The 21,166-nt window shown below is 51.0% G+C and overlaps 1 protein-coding gene across 1 annotated transcript; it reads left to right on the top strand.

Moving 5' to 3' along the window:
- Positions 1–15,251: 15,251 nt before the first annotated feature.
- LOC141727268 (serine/threonine-protein kinase PAK 3-like) lies at positions 15,252–19,607 on the top strand. The gene is made up of 9 exons (XM_074533628.1): positions 15,252–15,495; positions 16,175–16,238; positions 16,867–16,915; positions 17,215–17,327; positions 17,586–17,703; positions 18,458–18,557; positions 18,837–19,033; positions 19,131–19,286; positions 19,506–19,607. The coding sequence occupies exons 1-9, from the start codon at positions 15,252–15,254 to the stop codon at positions 19,605–19,607; spliced, it is 1,143 nt and encodes a 380-aa protein (XP_074389729.1).
- The last annotated feature ends 1,559 nt before the right edge of the window (positions 19,608–21,166 follow it).

Genomic DNA, 21,166 nt, shown 5'->3' with positions numbered 1-21,166 from the left:
GCAAGCTTTATTTTTTTAAAGTGAGGGCTTGGAAAATCATTATTGGGTAAGATTTCTAAGTTCACCTTAAAAGGAGGTTTAGCGGTTTTAGGTCTAAATTCGGTAAGTCAAATTTGAATATAATTTTCATGCAGAAATTTTTCTCTACTAGTTAAAGCCTGGACTTGGCTGGGGTCTAAGCTTGTAACTGGAAGAGTCATTTTAATATATTTTAGAAACCTCTTAGTAATAGTAGTTAGAAAAATAATATATGTCTTATAAATAGTTATAGAACAATTAAGTGAAGGTTTGAAAAGTAACTGGCTTTCTCATTTATCATTCAATAGTTAGTTAATGGTGCCATAGACAAATAGCAAAGGGAATAAAGTAGTGTTTGTTATAAAAAGACAGCAAATTCACATCACAAAATCAACAGCATAATCAGGGTTACTAAATATGCCAGTAAAAATGGTCTTATGAAATTGAGGTTATATTTCCCTAGACATACATGACCTTAAAGCAAAAAAGTAAAAGAAGGCAATAAATAACTCATAACTAATTGCAGTCATAATATGGAATTGTTTCTCATTCTTCAGTATTACTTATCAAAAATAAAATAGCAAAAAGTGTTCTTATTTCTATAGCAAAATAGTGTTATCTTGTAATTTAAATGAGCAAATTTTGACAAAAATTCATTCAGACTTTATGTCATTCACTTGTATAGCAAAGAAATTATATCTTATAACTCAAACAGGTGTACTTCAACAAAATTTAAAATCAGCCTCACTGAAACTTAACCTTAATTAAGTATCTCTAAAACAACTTAAAGTTAACATTGCTGAGACTAAACAAAAATCAATCTTAACAAGAATTAACTGATTCAAACTCTATTATTACAAAAATGTTACTGAAAATTTGTCATATAACAGTTAAACATCAAAGTAAACAACATGCAAGTAAACAACTGTACTGAAATCTTTACAATAAAATTACATTGTTAGAAATATGGAGTAAAAAGCAAGCACTTAAAAAGCTGACAGTGGAATTAAATCTCAAAAAATCACTACAGATGAAGTTCAAGATTTGTCTTGAATGTGAGCTAAAGAATCTTGACTTTATGACTTATCTAATTACTCTCAGTGAACCATGCAGTTTTGCTATGTTGTTAATAGGTAAAAAACACCACCTCTATACCAACACCTTTGAATTTTTCTAGTAACAATCCTATTAAAAATCACAAATCCCAAGTTAGAAGGTAAATCTCAACACTGGCTGGTGCCAGGCAGGCGGGGCTGCACCCCCTGCAGCAGCTTTTAGAGATTGCTTGTAGGATTGATTTAAGTTTGGCTTAGTAAGAGTAATGGCATATAAACATCGAAGGCTAAATGAAAGAGATTTAGTTATATTGTTACGACTAGAAAAAGCTGCCCGTTTTTTTAAAGGTTGCAGAGTTCACAAGTGCTGTAGTGTGTTCTTAAGTTTTTAGTTTGCTCCCCCATTTTCTGTATTGTATCCCCCTGTTTTATGTAAATGGTTCCTCCCTTCCCCAGTATTTCCCGCCATTGCCACCCTGTCAGATAAGTTGCTAGGGTAACCTCGCTATTCATAGTTGCCGATATGTAATTGCTCCTCCCCTGGTTTCCCTTATAAGTGAAAGTTGTCTCCTCCCTGGGTCCAGTCAATCACCCCCTTTCTCCTCCCAGGTTTCGAGAACCTTCTTCTCTCTGGGGGTTATGGTTGGCTGCTGCCCCGGGGCCCCTCCTTTGCTTAATATTAGTTGGTTATTTAGGTATGTCAATTATGTTTAGGACCTCCAAATATGTATTATTATTGGTTAGCTGGGTTTCCCTACCTTTTCCCCCCTTTATCCCTTAAAACCCTGTCTCGCCCCCGGTTCGGGGCCATTTGCTGGTGGTCTCCATATTTGTTGGTGCTTCTGTAATCAAACCGACAGCCTACCTCCAGCAAGTGGTTGCCTCCTAATTCGTCTCACACCGTGCTGCTCCGAGCTATCTCCCAGCTCAGCCCGAGGCCAAGACGCCGAGGGGGGCTGGCTTCAGATGTGCAGGGGTGCTGGCCTTCGCCCTTCACTAGCTAGCCGGATTCCAGGGCTCAGTATGCCCTCGCACACACAAGTTAAACCAATTGCTGCCAAGTTGGAGCTCTAACTATTTAGTGTTAATAATTTCATGTTGTAATCTCCTGTTAACAGGGCCCCACCTTCCAGCGCGGGTCCCGCTCATGCCGGGGGTACCGGCCCGGGTCGCTGCGTCCCGCGGGAGCAGCTGCTGCCCGGCTCCCTCAGCCACGCATCATCCTGCTGCTTCCTGGAGGATGGCACCCAGACGGTGGAGGGGAAGGGGCGCCGAGTCGGCATGCAAATAGCATCATTTACAGCATGCAATGGGATGGACCCCTCAGGAAACCAAGCCAAAAACCCCTAAAACAATGAGCCAAGACAAAACTGATGAATCGAAGTGATGACTAGACGTGAGGAACAGAATCTAGTATCCGCCAAGGCCTTTTTACTCCTCTCCCTAACCTCAAAGATGTCAGCTACACACAGGACCTCAAATGTTGACCCAAAAAAGCAGCAGATTTCTTCATGTTCTTGTGAGGATGGCACTCCCATCTCTGTCTGCAGACCAGTGGACAAAGCTGCACTCTTCCTCCTTCTCTGAGTCACTCCTGGCAGTGGTGGCATGAGAACGGACCTAGTGGTTCTCCCCATCTGAGAGGATCAGTTGTAATAAATGCATTAAGAAGGAGGAAGATCTCCTGCCTGTGTTTATTTCAATATAGTACTAAATAGCTGTGCCAAAAAGTTCATAACAAACACATTGTTTAAAAACAGGGCAAGTAACTGGAAAATTGACTTGTGCTAAGTGTCCTTCAGGGCTTCAGATCTGTATGAACTGTGGCTTTTGATAGCTGGGCTGCTTCTTCCAATACTTGAAAGTGCCTGGGGCACTTTAGCTGGGGACCCTTGTGGGGGTGTCGAGTGTCCCAAATGGCTCCTGTACAAAATTTAAATGCATAAAAATTCTCCACTGTGTTAAAAAAATCTTTCCCCCACAAAACCACGGAGACAGACATCACAAAAAGATTAACTGTGGTGATCAGGCCCTGTTATTTGCACCAAGTGTTGGTTTTCCAGGCTTTCGCTCCTTCCACCCATGCTGGAGAGTCCCTGAGTCATTAATGGCTGCTCATTGGGCTATCGGCTCCTTGAGATAACAGTCACACCAGCTCCTGTATCAATGAGTCCTGTTAGGAGTGTCTCTGCCTTTCAGAGTCACTTTGCATTGGCATGTTGGATGCTCAGGGGTAATATGTTGTGTCCATAAAATCTGTGGGACCCCTGTGGAACTGAAACTCCCCTCCCTCTTTTCAGTTATCGGGGGTGCAGACAGGGGTGCTGAAGGAAAGGGTATAAGTTGAGCTATATTGCTCCCAGCTGGGACTACACAGGGCAGATGGGGGGTCCAAGCCATGATCTTTATTTCCCCAAGAGAATCAGAGTCTATAGCCCCAGGGAGAACAAACAACCCTGTTATCAGGGTGGAAGATCTGCCTATAATCAAAGTGTGTATATTCTGGCCTGGTGGTCCAAAAACTCCTGTGGGAAGCAAATGGACAGATGAATCAAGCAACATTACTGTGTTGGAGGCTGCCAGGTCCATTCCTGCACTGCCTGGGGTGGCTGGTTGTAAGTCAGCGACAGTTGCTCGGCGGGCAGCAGCAGGGCCAATTGGAAGTTCACAGTTGCTCCCAGCTACTGAGTCAGCTGTGGAATTTGTGTCCTCGTGCATCGCTGTCCTGTGCTGCAGGAGAAGTTTCCCTGCAAAGACTGGCCATTCTGGTGGAACTTAGAGCGACATATATTAGCAAAGTGAGGGCCCTTCTGACAGCAAGGGCGGACACCCAGAGCTTTAGGGTTTTGTGTTCTTTGGCAGTCTCTCCAGACATGCCCATATTCCTCGTGGCCAAAACAAGCTACCTGTTTCCCAGGGGTTAATTTCATGGTGGCAAAAGCGTTCGCTATGCCTTGCCCCACGGCTTGATATGTGACTGCTGTGGTGTGTTGTAATGTCCCCAAGCAGTTGCATGCTTGTATCATTTGGAGTAAAGTGGGTTCAGGTTCAGGGGGTAAAGATTTTAAAAGCTGTTTACAGCCCTGGTTGGTGTTCTCGACAGCCAGTCTGAGGAGTATAATCTCCCTGCTTTGCTCGCTGTTGATTTGTCTCTCCAATGTTTGTGTAAATTTGTCCACAAACTGCATGTAAGGCTCTTGTGGACCTTGTTTGATATTCATGAAGGACTGTCACGGAGTTTTGGCATCAGGAACCTTAAGGAATGCCAGGCAAGCTGCCCTAATATCCTGTAGGGCTTCTCTCAGTAAGGTGGCTTGGCCATTAGGGTCGATATGCGCCGCTTCCCCCCCAAGGTGGTCAATATTTAGGGCAGCCAGGGCTTGGTTTACATGCCCTGCATACATTGCAATTAAATTTTCCAGTCGTTTATTCCAATGCGCCATAAATTAACATATTGTGTCGGTGTGAGCAACAGATTTGCCAAAAACTTACCATCATGAGGAGTCATGAGGAGAGTAGTAAAGGTTGCTCTTAACAAATTACTTAAGTAAGGGGACACAAGTCCATATTCTGCAGTGGTACAGCAGAGTTCCTTAATTTCTGAGCAATCTAGGGGCACCCATTGTGCATTTTCCCCCCTCAGGCCGAATTGCACGAGGGCCACAAAGATTTCTGCAGCAGTGTCAAAGTCTCTGTCCTTAAGGACTTTCCTTTTTACCATAACCAATTGTTATGGGTATCCAGAGGGAGTAAGTTCGCATTTTTTGGGGGGCCAGGGCGAAAAGAGTCCAGCTCCCCTTCACTGCTAGAGACAGTGTCTACTGCATAAGCGATAAGTGTGCAGCAGCTCTGGGATAATTTTCAAAGTACTGTTTTCTTTTGCCAAGGCATTTTATCTATAAATTCTCATGTACTAATAGGGTCCAAAGTACTCTCTGTATCGTGGACCCCAAAATCCCACTGCAGTTTGGACTCTTCCAAAGGGGTCTCCCCTGCGCTCAACATCTACAGGCCATGGCAGAGCAGCGACACACAGGCGACGGCAAGAGCTCTGACACAACACACGGTTGGCAGGCCAAGAATCAGCTATTCCATACGTTCCCAACACATCCAGTTGCAAGAGAAACAGCAAGCAGGACACGAGGAGCTTTACATCTCCCTGCTGCAAAACGAGGCCAGCCTCCAAACTGAGTCAGAGCAAAGGTCTGCCATTGAACCTGGTGCCGCTGGACCAGCATGGCCTGCAGCAGCCAGCTCGCCCCCCGCTGCCGGCACTTCCTGCAGCAGCGCAGCCCAGCCGCCCGAGATGAGGGAGGAGCAGGGCCTGAAGACACTGAGTACGTCCACTGCATTTCTTGTCTGCCAGAGCAGCGTGTTGTGTGCGTGTGTGGGTGTAGGCTGCGCCAGAGGTTGGCCCTCGGTCTCAGAGGCACTTAGGCCTCTGTGCAGAAGCTGTTGTTGTGCTCTGAGGCAGCGCGGCAGCGCTCAGGGAGTCCCTGCTGCCTGTGAGAGCGGCTGGGCCTGCCTTGGCTCTGCCTGGGCTGCCTTCTGTGCCAAAGAGAAAAGCGGAGCTTGTTTCTGCTTGAGCAGAAGGCTGGCACCTAGCAAGTGACTAGGCCCCAGGGAGCTCTCTGGCCCCAGCTCTTTTATGGCTCTCCTTCTTACTCCCCCTCTGGCTCAGACACTTTGGGTCCCGCGCTGGCCCTGCCAGTGATGGTGGGTGTGAGTGCAGAGGCTGCAAAGGCCCTTGCTTACCTCTTAGGGGCCCTTTCTTAAGGGTTCGCCATTTTTGCTTATGGCATGCGTTTCTGTGCTTGAAAGAAATAAAGGCCTTCTTGGAAAGGCCACCTGATGAAAGGTGGAGAAGATGGCCCTCCCACTTGTTGCTCTCAGCAGCTGGAAGCCAAGGGACCGCAAAGGGCCCACAGCTGCGGGCAGTGGGGCTGCCTCTGGGACGGTCTGGGCAGTGGCGTCTCTGTGTGCGAGTGAGCGCCCTGCACTGCTTTTGTCTTTCAGGGAGCCTTGTGAGTCTGGGCCAGCCAATGAGCAAATACACGGGACTTGAAGAACTCGGACGAGGGTAAGCGTGACATCAGCTGATTTTACAAAAGTGTGAGCCAGGTCTTTGGCCAGTGCAATATCAAGCATGAAGTTAGGCAAGCTCCAAGCGTGGTCAGACTCTGGCTTTACCTCCTGTCACCTGCCAGGACTGTTCGGTCACAGCAATCCCAACGCCTCATCAACAACAAGTTGTTGCTGGCAGTGTTTTGCTTGAAGCAATGAGGAGCAGGAGCTGGGAAACCTTCTGCCCCTGCAGCTTTCTGGCCTGAAAGAGCACCTTGCCATCCAAGAAATGTCAGATTCTCAAAGATGGTGTTGTGTCCTCAATTGTTCTCACATTTTTGCCACACACATGCATGCACTGGCACAAGGAGAGCGTTCTCCTTAGGTTTGGAAATGACCTGGCTGGGCATGTGCCTTGGAGATTTCCAGTGGTCCTTGGTCTTCATGCTGCACCTTAGTGTTCCATTGGACAGCCAGCCCCGCAAGGCAGAGGGCTCACGGGCTGACGTGCTGTTGGCCGGAGAGACGTCGCAGCCAGGCATTTCCTAAGGAAGGGGTCCAGGCAGCCTGGGCAGATGTGCGGCCTGGGCTTGCTTTCACTGCCAAGGGATAAAGGGCTCTTTCTGCTGCTGTTTGCTTTCTAGGGGGTTTGGAGCTGTTTATAAAGCCCTTGACACCAGCAGCGGACAACAGGTAAAGTGCTAGCAGCTCCATGCCATTTTGCACCTCTGGAGCGCTTTCCCCGCTGCTGTGAGCTCTGCCTGGAGGTTTGGGTGGCTGCTCCATGTCTGCTTCAGAGGCTGTTCCTCTGAAGTACAGTCTAGGCTCAGGGTGTAGAATGCTTTTGGGATGGCTTTTGCTGCTTCTGCTAAGCTCTGCTGTCTCTTGACAAGGCACTTTGGCCCAGCCCGCTGCCTCATTGCAGCAGCACTGGCTGCGTGCTCCTTGTGATCTCCAGCAGGCTGCGTCTTCTCAAGGGAACGGTGGCCAATGTCTTTCAGGTGGCAATCAAGATCATGTCACTCAAGGAGGAGATGTCCGAGGAGCTGGCTGCCAACGAAATCCTGGCCATGAGGGACAACAGGAATCCCAATATTGTTACCTACTTAGACAGGTTGGCATATTCTGGTGTCAATGTAGCTTTAGCTTGTGCAAGCCAGAAGAGACAATGCCCTTTGGTCACTGGCAGAGAACGGAGCTGGTGAAGATTTCTCTGCTGGTCTCCAGAGCGTGGCAGGAGGTGGAGCTGGTGTTCAATGATCTCTTGTGGCACACGTAGCTCGGAGAGCAGTTGCAAAATGCTGGCTCAGGCCCTGGGTGACTGAGGCTGTGCCTATTGCTGTCTCTCCATGCGGTGGTTTTCTTCTTCCAGCTACCTGGTGGATGCGGAGCTCTGGTTGGCCATGGAGTTCATGGACGGCGGCACCTTGTTTGATGTGCTCAGGGCAGTGTACCTGGAGGAAGGACAGATAGGCGCTGTCTGTCGGGAGGTGAGGGATCCCGCTGCTGCTTCCCCAGGCCTGCCCAGGATGCTGCTTGTCTCCTGGAGGTTAAGGAGAGCCGAGATTTCTTGTTCTCAGCTTTCCTTCGCTGCTGCTGCTGCAGTCACGCCACACAGCAGAAGAAAGAGCATGGGAAGTCAAGTGCCTGCCAATCTCAATGCACGCCTTAGGCTCTGTTCTCGCACTCTTCCATGCTGTCTGTGCTCTGGCGCTGGTGCTCACTCCCTGGCTTGGTTTCACTTGCTTCCTCTTCTCACTTTTGCCTGGGAATGTTTGCCTGGAGCCTGTCTTTGTGCCCTACATTGCTTGCCACTGGAAGGCAGGATGCAGGTGGCAGAATTTCAAGCGAAGGGCATAGAGCTGTCCTCAGCTTCAAAGGATAGCATTGCAGCCCGGATGGCTGTTCACATTCTGGAACAGCTCCAAGGTGCTGCTTCCTCCTCTGCTGCCACTAGGCGTCCCCAAAAATCTTTGCTGTGCCGCCTCCCAGCCAAAGGTGACGCGCTTCCCACCGAAGGCCAATGGAACTTTTGGAGGCCGAGATGCCTTCGCTTGGAAATCTAGAAAAAACTACCAAGAGAGTTGAAGCAGCAAGCTCTTCTTTGTGCCAGCACCGTGATGCTGCGCCCTAGCTCACAATTCCCTGAGAAAGCTGTCAATCCCGCTGAGCTCTTTCCTTGCTGGTGGGATGAAATCAGATCCTGCACGTCACATTGACTTTCCCTCCCTCCTTTTCTCTTCCAGTGCCTGCAAGGACTGCATTTCCTTCATTCCCGCCAAGTCATCCACAGAGACATCAAAAGCGGCAACGTTCTTGTGGGCATGGATGGATCTGTCAAGTTGGGTGGGTATCCCTGCTGGGCTGCAGCATTTCCAGCATATGTGTGGGGTGGCATTTTGGTGGCTGCCACTTGGCCAGAAGCGCCGCTTGGCCAGTGCGTGAATCGTCAGGGTGCCTTTCAAGTGGCCGATGCCTTATTTGCCTGGCTGCAGCCACGTGGAAGGAGAGCTCAGCTGCCTTTTCAGCTAGATTCAGCATGGCCGTGTCAGGCTGGCGTGGGCAGTCCTTTTGGCTGCTTTGCCAGTGGTAGCTGGCTTTGACAGGCTTTGTTCTTGTCCTCAGGTGACTTTGGCCTCTGTGCTCAGCTCAGCCCTGGGCACAGCAAGCGCAGCTCCAGCGTCGGCACTCCCAGCTGGATGGCGCCGGAGGTGGTGAGAGGAGAAGCCTACGGCCCCAAAGTGGACATCTGGTCTCTGGGGATCATGGGGCTGGAAATGGTGGAAGGGGAAGCTCCTTACCAGCGGGAAGCCCGTCTCAGGGTAAGGCGCAGCTTAGCGAGAGGGCTGTGTGTGGAGAGAGCTGTGTGTGGCTAGCAAAGGAGCAGGTGGAGTGTCCTCTTGCATCCATGTGCTGTAGGTTTTTGAACTGATTGAAAGCAACGGGCCCCCAAAACTGCAGAACCCCAGGCACCACTCGGCTCTCCTGCGTGACTTCCTCCGCTGCTGCCTGCAGGCAGACGAGGACAGGCGCTGGTCTGCCAAGGAACTCCTGCAGGTAAGAAAAAGCAAAGGGGCAAAAAGCCCTGTCTGCTGAGGACACCTGCAGGGAGGGATGAGGAGGAGTGTGGGCCACGTGGCTGAGACAGCTGCCAGGACAGGAAGGCGCAGGGGGACCTGCTGCCCTCAGTGCTCTTTCTGTGTCTTCCTGGTAGCCAAGGAATCCTGCTTGAGCCCGTGAGGATGTCATCCTGAAAATAAGGCTTCCTATCTTTGTTCTTTTTCCTCCGGGCAGCATCCGTTTGTCACCTCGGGCGATCCTGCCTCCAGCCTGGCTGCTCTCATCATCTCAGCCAAGCAAGTGCAGGAAGACAAGAGAGGAGAAGCCTGCGCCTGAGGAGGTCCTTGTGCCCCGCCAGCAGAGAGGAGGGAAACGGGATGGGTCATCTTTAGGCAGAGTTTCAGCCATCCCCTGAGTTTGAAGAGGAGCTGTGCTGTACATAGGAAATGTAATGGTTCTATAATTTGCTCCGTTTAGGTGTTAGGGTAGGTTAGGGTATGTTAGGTTAAGTTAGGTTAGGTTTGGTTAGGTTAGGTTAGGTTAGGTTAGGTTAGGTTAGGTTAGGTGTCTGTTAGGTTCAATTTAAAGCTCTGTTGTTTTTGTTTCTGAAAAAGATGTAAGTTTTCAAAAAATTAGGAAATATAGGGATTAACTTTTAAGAACTTTAGAATGTAGATAGCTTAGGTAATAGAGGATTGTTTAGCTTAGAAGAGAGTGTTGTTAATTTAGGGAAGATCTGAGGTATCTTTTAAGTTGAAATGAAAGAATTGTCATAATAAGAACTAAGCTGTGAGAGGAAAAGCTGGGCTGCAGCAGAGCTGGACCCTGCAGGCACTGCAAGCTGTTGGCCTGAACAGGCCACCTGCGGGACAGAACGATGAAGATTGAGAAGTAGAGAGGGGATACTTTGTTTCATCCCGAGTGACAATAAAAGTCTAAACGATCCAGAGTGTTGTAAGACTCTCTTCCTTGCCATGCTGTAGCTAAGGGGACAGTCCCTTTCAGAGGTAGGCAGCTTTGCTTACCTTAAGTGTGCAATGCCCGTGGGAAGCTGAGAGACTTCTGAGTCATGAACAGCAGGGAATGAGCTCACATTCAGGACAACACTTGGAGGCTGATGTGCTGTCCTTGCTGGACCTCTTGTCTTGAAGATGTCAGGGTGATCGGCAGGAATCAGCCTTTTGGTCCCACCCTCCTCTCACTATGTCGCCTGTGCGATGGAATGGCATTCTCACAGCGGCTTCTGGCCCTTCCTCCCTGCTTCTCCTTTCCCCCCTTTTCACCCCAGACCTCCAGGCACCCTCTGGGCCAGCCTCATCCCCACGGGTGTGTGGAACGACCAGAGCCCCCTGCAGAGCCCCATTCCCACTCTGCTGCCTCCTTGGCCTTTCCTCACATCTGGGCCAGCCTGCAGTTGCCAGGTGTTGGACACACACACAGACACAGCACACCACACCTGTCAGTGACCAACTTGATGGAGGAGCCCCTGCTCACCACCCCGGCCCTTTTACCACCAAGCTGTGGCTCCATTTCAACTCCATCTGCTGGGATGCCCACAGGGAGGGACTGCTCAGGGAATGGATGCTCCTTGAATATTGCCCACAGGCCTGGTTTCCACGCTTCCCCATTCCTCCTACCCCTAAGGCTGCCTCAGCCTTCTAAACACAATTTTTTCTTACTCTAATGGCTTCCTACGCTTTACTTAACGTGAGCACCACTACACAGTTTTGATTGCCTTTATTCTAGAATTAATAAACATAAGTTGGAAGTACTGCTAGATTTTCCCAAGTAAGACTTGAAGCAACTGCAAAAAGTAGAGAAGCTTTCTGTGCAGCTTTTCAGTTCATTGCAAGTCTCCTTCCTCTTCACTCAGTTTCAGCAGATCTGTTGATTTTCCTTTGCTCTCAGCTTTTAAGCTTCATCACTTGTCTATAGATCGGTGAAAAACCCTGTCAACGCGACGCAAATTTACTGTACTTTGTGTTTTTCCTCTTCTGGAAAAGCTGAGGCTCATGTGTTCTTCTTCTGTGATCTAGACTTTGATTCCCATCCTGGCTCTGGCTAAGAGCAGAACAAATGTTATTTCTTAACTGCTAAAAAGATCTGCTAGCAAAGGTCGCAGTTAGAGCTAAGCATGATGCTTCTCTCCCTGCATTGAATACACATCTTTGTGTCTAGGCTCGCTGATTGCCAGCAGCTCCTGGAAGCTACTGCCAAGGACAAAAGTCGTCACTATTGCTGGTTTTGACACGGATTATTTTTTGGTAGGATTTTGATCTACATCTACAGTGATCTGGATCTTTGGCACAAAGTGCCTTCAAGCAACATTTCCAAGCATCGTGGGCAATGAAGTCCAGATAGTAATGAGTTGTGGTTTGTTTTAACTCTGTGTAACATACGGTACAATATCCCAAAACACATGATTTTTGAGGGATTCAGGCATTTAAAACTTAGGCTTATTCTTGTCAACCCTTTTCCTTCTTCCCTTCTGAAATCTGCATGTCCAAGTGCTAATTTCTTTCTCAGTTTGTTGAAAAGGTACCTGCCAGAGAATACTTTGTTCTTGACCCAGAGATGGGGCAACGTCACCGTTAGGCCGGACGTGGCATACACACGTGATCAAGGTCCAAGAAGAAAAAGCTTTTATTTTATTCTGTGTGTTCTCCGGCTTATATAGTCTTAACAAAGCGTGATCTCAATTCATTCACTACATCACAATAACTTATTATATCCATTGGTGCAAAGAAATTAACGTCACCAGAATGAGCAAAAGTTTTACAGAAATTTAATAAGGCAGGTATACACATCTACTTAGGCACCTAGTCTAGCTTACAAAAATTCTCCTGTATCTTTTCTAATGGGTTTCCGTGCTGGCAGCCTTGTCTTCTTCCTTGCTATGGATACCCTTGGAAATCATCATTATATCTTCTATTAACTCAGCTTTGCTTGCAGGCCAGCTTTCAAGCCCCTCCATAGGTCAGCATGCACCTGCATGCTCAAGAAGCAACTGCAGCCTATAATAGTCCTGGAAATTTGTTCTCTTTGCTTCTTTTGCCCCCTAAATGTCATTGAAGAAGTTAGGATGCTTTTCAGAACCAGCTAGGATGCCACCTAGAAGAAGCAGACTTGCTTTCAGTCAAAGCTTTTGAGACCAAAAGTCATGTTTGCTTGGGTTCCTTGGGTGCCACTTGGCTTGGTGCATTTTCTGAGTTCCCGTGCCTTCCCCAGGCAGCCTTGAGCACTGCCTTATGGGCTGGCCGGACATTTTCTGCTGCTTTATGAGTGAGGAGAGCATCCCAGGCTTTTTTTTCGCATCAGCTGGACAGAGGGTTGGCTTGCTGAGCACAAGAGAGCCGCAGAGCAGCTGCTATTGTGAGCTCAAGGCAGTGGTGCCACGTCACAGTGCTGCCAGCACAGCGTTGTCCCGGTGCGCGCGAGGCCTGGTCGTCCAGAGCAGCTCTTCCGCTCGCTCCCTGCAGGAGGATCCTCGTGCCCAAGGAGTTCTCAGCAGACGGCCTGCACCCCAAGAGGAATCTTGCTTTTCCCTTGGGTGGCATTCAGCGTGCAAACCCACACAGCGCTGCCAAAATGATGGGGCAAGTCTGTGCCGCGGTTTGCACCGTCTTTTCCGTCGTCTATTCTGGCTACTACCTGACCCAGCTGACTCGTAAGTAAAGGTTTCTCCTGGGACTGGCATCACCCGGCTTCTGCTTCGCTCTGCTCTTTATGCTGCACCAGTGACCCAGTTTCTTTGGGAACAAAATGGCCATGAAGATGCCACCGCTTTGCTCAATGTCCTGCCTCAGCTCAAGGTCCTTTTAGCATGAGCTAAAAAGGAGGCATCTGTACTGAGTGCCGGGTGCAGAGCATTTGCAGTGCAACCTGCAGCGGTTGCCTTCCCTCCCCGGGAGACTGCGTGGCAGCGGAGTCTGTCATTTCCTCAGCTTGCTGCTTCAAGCAAGACAAGATGCAAATTGCAGACTCTAGGAGAGATCCGCAGAAGTACTTCTGCCAACACAGTGGTTCTCTGCAGGAGTGAAGGAAAGCGCCTTTCGCTCCAAATTCTGCCCCTTAGAGGCCTTGGCTGCGGGACTTGACCCTTTGATGGTGTGCCCAGACTGCCATTCCCTTGGCAATGCAGCAGAAACTCCAATGCAGGGAGGGTTTGCTGCTGAGCGCAGCAGCTGTTCCCGGGCTGCTTCAGCAGGGAGCTGCCACAGCGAATGGGGCCCTTGGTGGAAGCTTTGCTGGGCTATCATCTTCAGCCAACGGATGGGAATTAGGGCATGCCATTTAAAAGAATTGATATCTAAGATGCAGGAAAGAGAAGAGGAAAATGCTGCTTGAGCTGTTGGGCACAACAGAAGCGCAAACTTTTGAAGAGCAGCGGGCATTTCCACCACCGTCTTTCTATTTCTCTCTTGGCAAAAGAGGCCCAAATGTAGCCAGAGCCTACTATAGCGTCCTTGTTGCTCTCTTGCTAGCTGTGGGAAAGAGCTGTTGCTCCTGGAGGCACGTTGGCAAAGGGAAATGCTCTGTGTGTGGACTGCCTTGTGCTGGGAGAGTCGCCAGCACAAGCACTTTTCTAAGGGCCTCTGGTTCCTTTTCCCTTGCTCGCTGCAGGTCACCTGACACGCGGATGGAGACAAGCCTGTCCTTTGGTGAGTGGCAAAGGAAGCTGTGATGTTGCTGGCGTGTGACAATTAAGCAGCAATTCTGCCAGCTTGGCCGCTTGCACTTGAGTGGGGAGTGCCAGTGTGGGAGGCTGAAAGAAAGGCCAACTGCCCGGTGGCATCAGCAGTAGCAAAGGGAGCAAATCAGCACTCGATTGCTGATTTTCCAGCTAAGAGCCTTTCAGGAGATGAAAGGCAGATGGGACGGCTCCAAGGCGTCTTGCTGCTTGTAGCCAGCAGGGAAGCTCAAATGCACAGCAAGATGGAGGAGCACCTCATTCAACCATCTTCCATGCGTTTTTGTGACTCAGACTCCCGCGTGTATCAAAGTCTATGATTTCCCCTACTTCTGGGTCCTTTCCCAGCTCAGTAGAAAGCAGCTCCTAAGGAATTGGCTTTTGCCCTTCTCTCTCACTTCTGTCTGTCTGCAGGGCTCAACAGCAGGGTCAGCAGCTCCTCTGGCTGCCTCTGTCATCGAGGAAGAAGATGAAGAGGAGCAAAGGAACACCAAGCCTCAAGCTGCTGTCCCTCCACAGCCTGAACTTGCAGAGCCGGTAAGAGGCAGCTGAGCTTGGCACTGCCTTTGGGGCAGGGCCAGGCTTCCCCTTTTGGAGCAGCCCTTGTTGCTCGTGGCTGAAGATGCTGGCAGCTCTGTGCCTGCCATGACATAGTGCTGCTTCAGGCAAGCCGGGGAGCCCTGGCCAGTGCCTTCTGATGTTTGACATTTAAGCTGGCATGCTGAGAGGGCCCGAGAATGTCTCTTGGCATCAGACAAGAGGCAGCATTCCACGATTCCCAGCACAGGAGCCATCCCCTTGTGCCCATTGTCAGCACAGGCTGCCTGTGGTCAGCGGACAGAGCGGCCCAAAGACGCAGTTGACAGCCTTGCAGGGGATCTGGGAGACCCTGGCCCCTGGAAGGGACCTGCCCGCTCCATGGACTAATTAGCTTCAGGCTGGGCTTCACTTCCAGCCGCTCAGAGCAGAGTTTGGAGAGGAGAATCCTCAGCAGCCCTGCATTGTAAAGGGCGGGGGGGTCTGGGCGGGGCTGGATGGGAGTTCCAAAGGGCTCCTCCCTAAAGGCTGCCATAGAGAGGGGAAATCCGGGAAACAGATCAGAGAAGGGACACGTCCAGGGCTTCTGAGTAGATGGTTGCATGCCAGCTCCGGGGTGTTTTCATTGGCCAGGAGAAGACAGGAGGAGGAAAGCAACAAGGCTCTGGGCCATGCTCTGGTCTCTTTCTGGATCTTGGCAGCCCCAGCGATACCTTGATGCCAGTGTCTAGCAGAAAAGCTGAAAACGTGGAGCATGGAAGTGGCCAAGAGGGGCTGGATCCAAGCAGCCTTTGCACTTTTCCCAAATCTGCTGCTGAGAAGGGGACATGGCTGACAGCATCTTCCGAAGGCCTTGCTTTTGCCGTGCGCTCTGCGGGGCATCTGTGCCAGCCACCCTTGTGACGGGCAACCCTTTCTTGTCCCAGCTCCAGACCGGCTCTGCCATTGAACCTGGTGCCGCTGGACCAGCATGGCCTGCAGCAGCCAGCTCGCCCCCCGCTGCCGGCACTTCCTGCAGCAGCGCAGCCCAGCCGCCCGAGATGAGGGAGGAGCAGGGCCTGAAGACACTGAGTACGTCCACTGCATTTCTTGTCTGCCAGAGCAGCGTGTTGTGTGCGTGTGTGGGTGTAGGCTGCGCCAGAGGTTGGCCCTCGGTCTCAGAGGCACTTAGGCCTCTGTGCAGAAGCTGTTGTTGTGCTCTGAGGCAGCGCGGCAGCGCTCAGGGAGTCCCTGCTGCCTGTGAGAGCGGCTGGGCCTGCCTTGGCTCTGCCTGGGCTGCCTTCTGTGCCAAAGAGAAAAGCGGAGCTTGTTTCTGCTTGAGCAGAAGGCTGGCACCTAGCAAGTGACTAGGCCCCAGGGAGCTCTCTGGCCCCAGCTCTTTTATGGCTCTCCTTCTTACTCCCCCTCTGGCTCAGACACTTTGGGACCCGCGCTGGCCCTGCCAGTGATGGTGGGTGTGAGTGCAGAGGCTGCAAAGGCCCTTGCTTACCTCTTAGGGGCCCTTTCTTAAGGGTTCGCCATTTTTGCTTATGGCATGCGTTTCTGTGCTTGAAAGAAATAAAGGCCTTCTTGGAAAGGCCACCTGATGAAAGGTGGAGAAGATGGCCCTCCCACTTGTTGCTCTCAGCAGCTGGAAGCCAAGGGACCGCAAAGGGCCCACAGCTGCGGGCAGTGGGGCTGCCTCTGGGACGGTCTGGGCAGTGGCGTCTCTGTGTGCGAGTGAGCGCCCTGCACTGCTTTTGTCTTTCAGGGAGCCTTGTGAGTCTGGGCCAGCCAATGAGCAAATACACGGGACTTGAAGAACTCGGACGAGGGTAAGCGTGACATCAGCTGATTTTACAAAAGTGTGAGCCAGGTCTTTGGCCAGTGCAATATCAAGCATGAAGTTAGGCAAGCTCCAAGCGTGGTCAGACTCTGGCTTTACCTCCTGTCACCTGCCAGGACTGTTCGGTCACAGCAATCCCAACGCCTCATCAACAACAAGTTGTTGCTGGCAGTGTTTTGCTTGAAGCAATGAGGAGCAGGAGCTGGGAAACCTTCTGCCCCTGCAGCTTTCTGGCCTGAAAGAGCACCTTGCCATCCAAGAAATGTCAGATTCTCAAAGATGGTGTTGTGTCCTCAATTGTTCTCACATTTTTGCCACACACATGCATGCACTGGCACAAGGAGAGCGTTCTCCTTAGGTTCGGAAATGACCTGGCTGGGCATGTGCCTTGGAGATTTCCAGTGGCCCTTGGTCTTCATGCTGCACCTTAGTGTTCCATTGGACAGCCTGCCCCGCAAGGCAGAGGGCTCACGGGCTGACGTGCTGTTGGCCGGAGAGACGTCGCAGCCAGGCATTTCCTAAGGAAGGGGTCCAGGCAGCCTGGGCAGATGTGCGGCCTGGGCTTGCTTTCACTGCCAAGGGATAAAGGGCTCTTTCTGCTGCTGTTTGCTTTCTAGGGGGTTTGGAGCTGTTTATAAAGCCCTTGACACCAGCAGCGGACAACAGGTAAAGTGCTAGCAGCTCCATGCCATTTTGCACCTCTGGAGCGCTTTCCCCGCTGCTGTGAGCTCTGCCTGGAGGTTTGGGTGGCTGCTCCATGTCTGCTTCAGAGGCTGTTCCTCTGAAGTACAGTCTAGGCTCAGGGTGTAGAATGCTTTTGGGATGGCTTCTGCTAAGCTCTGCTGTCTCTTGACAAGGCACTTTGGCCCAGCCCGCTGCCTCATTGCAGCAGCACTGGCTGCGTGCTCCTTGTGATCTCCAGCAGGCTGCGTCTTCTCAAGGGAACGGTGGCCAATGTCTTTCAGGTGGCAATCAAGATCATGTCACTCAAGGAGGAGATGTCCGAGGAGCTGGCTGCCAACGAAATCCTGGCCATGAGGGACAACAGGAATCCCAATATTGTTACCTACTTAGACAGGTTGGCATATTCTGGTGTCAATGTAGCTTTAGCTTGTGCAAGCCAGAAGAGACAATGCCCTTTGGTCACTGGCAGAGAACGGAGCTGGTGAAGATTTCTCTGCTGGTCTCCAGAGCGTGGCAGGAGGTGGAGCTGGTGTTCAATGATCTCTTGTGGCACACGTAGCTCGGAGAGCAGTTGCAAAATGCTGGCTCAGGCCCTGGGTGACTGAGGCTGTGCCTATTGCTGTCTCTCCATGCGGTGGTTTTCTTCTTCCAGCTACCTGGTGGATGCGGAGCTCTGGTTGGCCATGGAGTTCATGGACGGCGGCACCTTGTTTGATGTGCTCAGGGCAGTGTACCTGGAGGAAGGACAGATAGGCGCTGTCTGTCGGGAGGTGAGGGATCCCGCTGCTGCTTCCCCAGGCCTGCCCAGGATGCTGCTTGTCTCCTGGAGGTTAAGGAGAGCCGAGATTTCTTGTTCTCAGCTTTCCTTCGCTGCTGCTGCTGCAGTCACGCCACACAGCAGAAGAAAGAGCATGGGAAGTCAAGTGCCTGCCAATCTCAATGCACGCCTTAGGCTCTGTTCTCGCACTCTTCCATGCTGTCTGTGCTCTGGCGCTGGTGCTCACTCCCTGGCTTGGTTTCACTTGCTTCCTCTTCTCACTTTTGCCTGGGAATGTTTGCCTGGAGCCTGTCTTTGTGCCCTACATTGCTTGCCACTGGAAGGCAGGATGCAGGTGGCAGAATTTCAAGCGAAGGGCATAGAGCTGTCCTCAGCTTCAAAGGATAGCATTGCAGCCCGGATGGCGACGCATTCTGGAACAGCTCCAAGGTGCTGCTTCCTCCTCTGCTGCCACTAGGCGTCCCCAAAAATCTTTGCTGTGCCGCCTCCCAGCCAAAGGTGACGCGCTTCCTACCGAAGGCCAATGGAACTTTTGGAGGCCGAGATGCCTTCGCTTGGAAATCTAGAAAAAACTACCAAGAGAGTTGAAGCAGCAAGCTCTTCTTTGTGCCAGCACCGTGATGCTGCGCCCTAGCTCACAATTCCCTGAGAAAGCTGTCAATCCCGCTGAGCTCTTTCCTTGCTGGTGGGATGAAATCAGATCCTGCACGTCACATTGACTTTCCCTCCCTCCTTTTCTCTTCCAGTGCCTGCAAGGACTGCATTTCCTTCATTCCCGCCAAGTCATCCACAGAGACATCAAAAGCGGCAACGTTCTTGTGGGCATGGATGGATCTGTCAAGTTGGGTGGGTATCCCTGCTGGGCTGCAGCATTTCCAGCATATGTGTGGGGTGGCATTTTGGTGGCTGCCACTTGGCCAGAAGCGCCGCTTGGCCAGTGCGTGAATCGTCAGGGTGCCTTTCAAGTGGCCGATGCCTTATTTGCCTGGCTGCAGCCACGTGGAAGGAGAGCTCAGCTGCCTTTTCAGCTAGATTCAGCATGGCCGTGTCAGGCTGGCGTGGGCAGTCCTTTTGGCTGCTTTGCCAGTGGTAGCTGGCTTTGACAGGCTTTGTTCTTGTCCTCAGGTGACTTTGGCCTCTGTGCTCAGCTCAGCCCTGGGCACAGCAAGCGCAGCTCCAGCGTCGGCACTCCCAGCTGGATGGCGCCGGAGGTGGTGAGAGGAGAAGCCTACGGCCCCAAAGTGGACATCTGGTCTCTGGGGATCATGGGGCTGGAAATGGTGGAAGGGGAAGCTCCTTACCAGCGGGAAGCCCGTCTCAGGGTAAGGCGCAGCTTAGCGAGAGGGCTGTGTGTGGAGAGAGCTGTGTGTGGCTAGCAAAGGAGCAGGTGGAGTGTCCTCTTGCATCCATGTGCTGTAGGTTTTTGAACTGATTGAAAGCAACGGGCCCCCAAAACTGCAGAACCCCAGGCACCACTCGGCTCTCCTGCGTGACTTCCTCCGCTGCTGCCTGCAGGCAGACGAGGACAGGCGCTGGTCTGCCAAGGAACTCCTGCAGGTAAGAAAAAGCAAAGGGGCAAAAAGCCCTGTCTGCTGAGGACACCTGCAGGGAGGGATGAGGAGGAGTGTGGGCCACGTGGCTGAGACAGCTGCCAGGACAGGAAGGCGCAGGGGGACCTGCTGCCCTCAGTGCTCTTTCTGTGTCTTCCTGGTAGCCAAGGAATCCTGCTTGAGCCCGTGAGGATGTCATCCTGAAAATAAGGCTTCCTATCTTTGTTCTTTTTCCTCCGGGCAGCATCCGTTTGTCACCTCGGGCGATCCTGCCTCCAGCCTGGCTGCTCTCATCATCTCAGCCAAGCAAGTGCAGGAAGACAAGAGAGGAGAAGCCTGCGCCTGAGGAGGTCCTTGTGCCCCGCCAGCAGAGAGGAGGGAAACGGGATGGGTCATCTTTAGGCAGAGTTTCAGCCATCCCCTGAGTTTGAAGAGGAGCTGTGCTGTACATAGGAAATGTAATGGTTCTATAATTTGCTCCGTTTAGGTGTTAGGGTAGGTTAGGGTATGTTAGGTTAAGTTAGGTTAGGTTTGGTTAGGTTAGGTTAGGTTAGGTTAGGTTAGGTTAAGTTAGGTTAGGTTAGGTGTCTGTTAGGTTCAATTTAAAGCTCTGTTGTTTTTGTTTCTGAAAAAGATGTAAGTTTTCAAAAAATTAGGAAATATAGGGATTAACTTTTAAGAACTTTAGAATGTAGATAGCTTAGGTAATAGAGGATTGTTTAGCTTAGAAGAGAGTGTTGTTAATTTAGGGAAGATCTGAGGTATCTTTTAAGTTGAAATGAAAGAATTGTCATAATAAGAACTAAGCTGTGAGAGGAAAAGCTGGGCTGCAGCAGAGCTGGACCCTGCAGGCACTGCAAGCTGTTGGCCTGAACAGGCCACCTGCGGGACAGAACGATGAAGATTGAGAAGTAGAGAGGGGATACTTTGTTTCATCCCGAGTGACAATAAAAGTCTAAACGATCCAGAGTGTTGTAAGACTCTCTTCCTTGCCATGCTGTAGCTAAGGGGACAGTCCCTTTCAGAGGTAGGCAGCTTTGCTTACCTTAAGTGTGCAATGCCCGTGGGAAGCTGAGAGACTTCTGAGTCATGAACAGCAGGGAATGAGCTCACATTCAGGACAACACTTGGAGGCTGATGTGCTGTCCTTGCTGGACCTCTTGTCTTGAAGATGTCAGGGTGATCGGCAGGAATCAGCCTTTTGGTCCCACCCTCCTCTCACTATGTCGCCTGTGCGATGGAATGGCATTCTCACAGCGGCTTCTGGCCCTTCCTCCCTGCTTCTCCTTTCCCCCCTTTTCACCCCAGACCTCCAGGCACCCTCTGGGCCAGCCTCATCCCCACGGGTGTGTGGAACGACCAGAGCCCCCTGCAGAGCCCCATTCCCACTCTGCTGCCTCCTTGGCCTTTCCTCACATCTGGGCCAGCCTGCAGTTGCCAGGTGTTGGACACACACACAGACACAGCACACCACACCTGTCAGTGACCAACTTGATGGAGGAGCCCCTGCTCACCACCCCGGCCCTTTTACCACCAAGCTGTGGCTCCATTTCAACTCCATCTGCTGGGATGCCCACAGGGAGGGACTGCTCAGGGAATGGATGCTCCTTGAATATTGCCCACAGGCCTGGTTTCCACGCTTCCCCATTCCTCCTACCCCTAAGGCTGCCTCAGCCTTCTAAACACAATTTTTTCTTACTCTAATGGCTTCCTACGCTTTACTTAACGTGAGCACCACTACACAGTTTTGATTGCCTTTATTCTAGAATTAATAAACATAAGTTGGAAGTACTGCTAGATTTTCCCAAGTAAGACTTGAAGCAACTGCAAAAAGTAGAGAAGCTTTCTGTGCAGCTTTTCAGTTCATTGCAAGTCTCCTTCCTCTTCACTCAGTTTCAGCAGATC

The sequence above is a fragment of the Zonotrichia albicollis genome, chromosome Z (genome assembly GCF_047830755.1).
Source record: "Zonotrichia albicollis isolate bZonAlb1 chromosome Z, bZonAlb1.hap1, whole genome shotgun sequence".
NCBI classification, from domain to species: domain Eukaryota; kingdom Metazoa; phylum Chordata; class Aves; order Passeriformes; family Passerellidae; genus Zonotrichia; species Zonotrichia albicollis.
The sequence above is the reverse complement of the archived record's forward strand: the minus strand, read 5'-3'. Positions and strand labels throughout refer to the sequence as shown.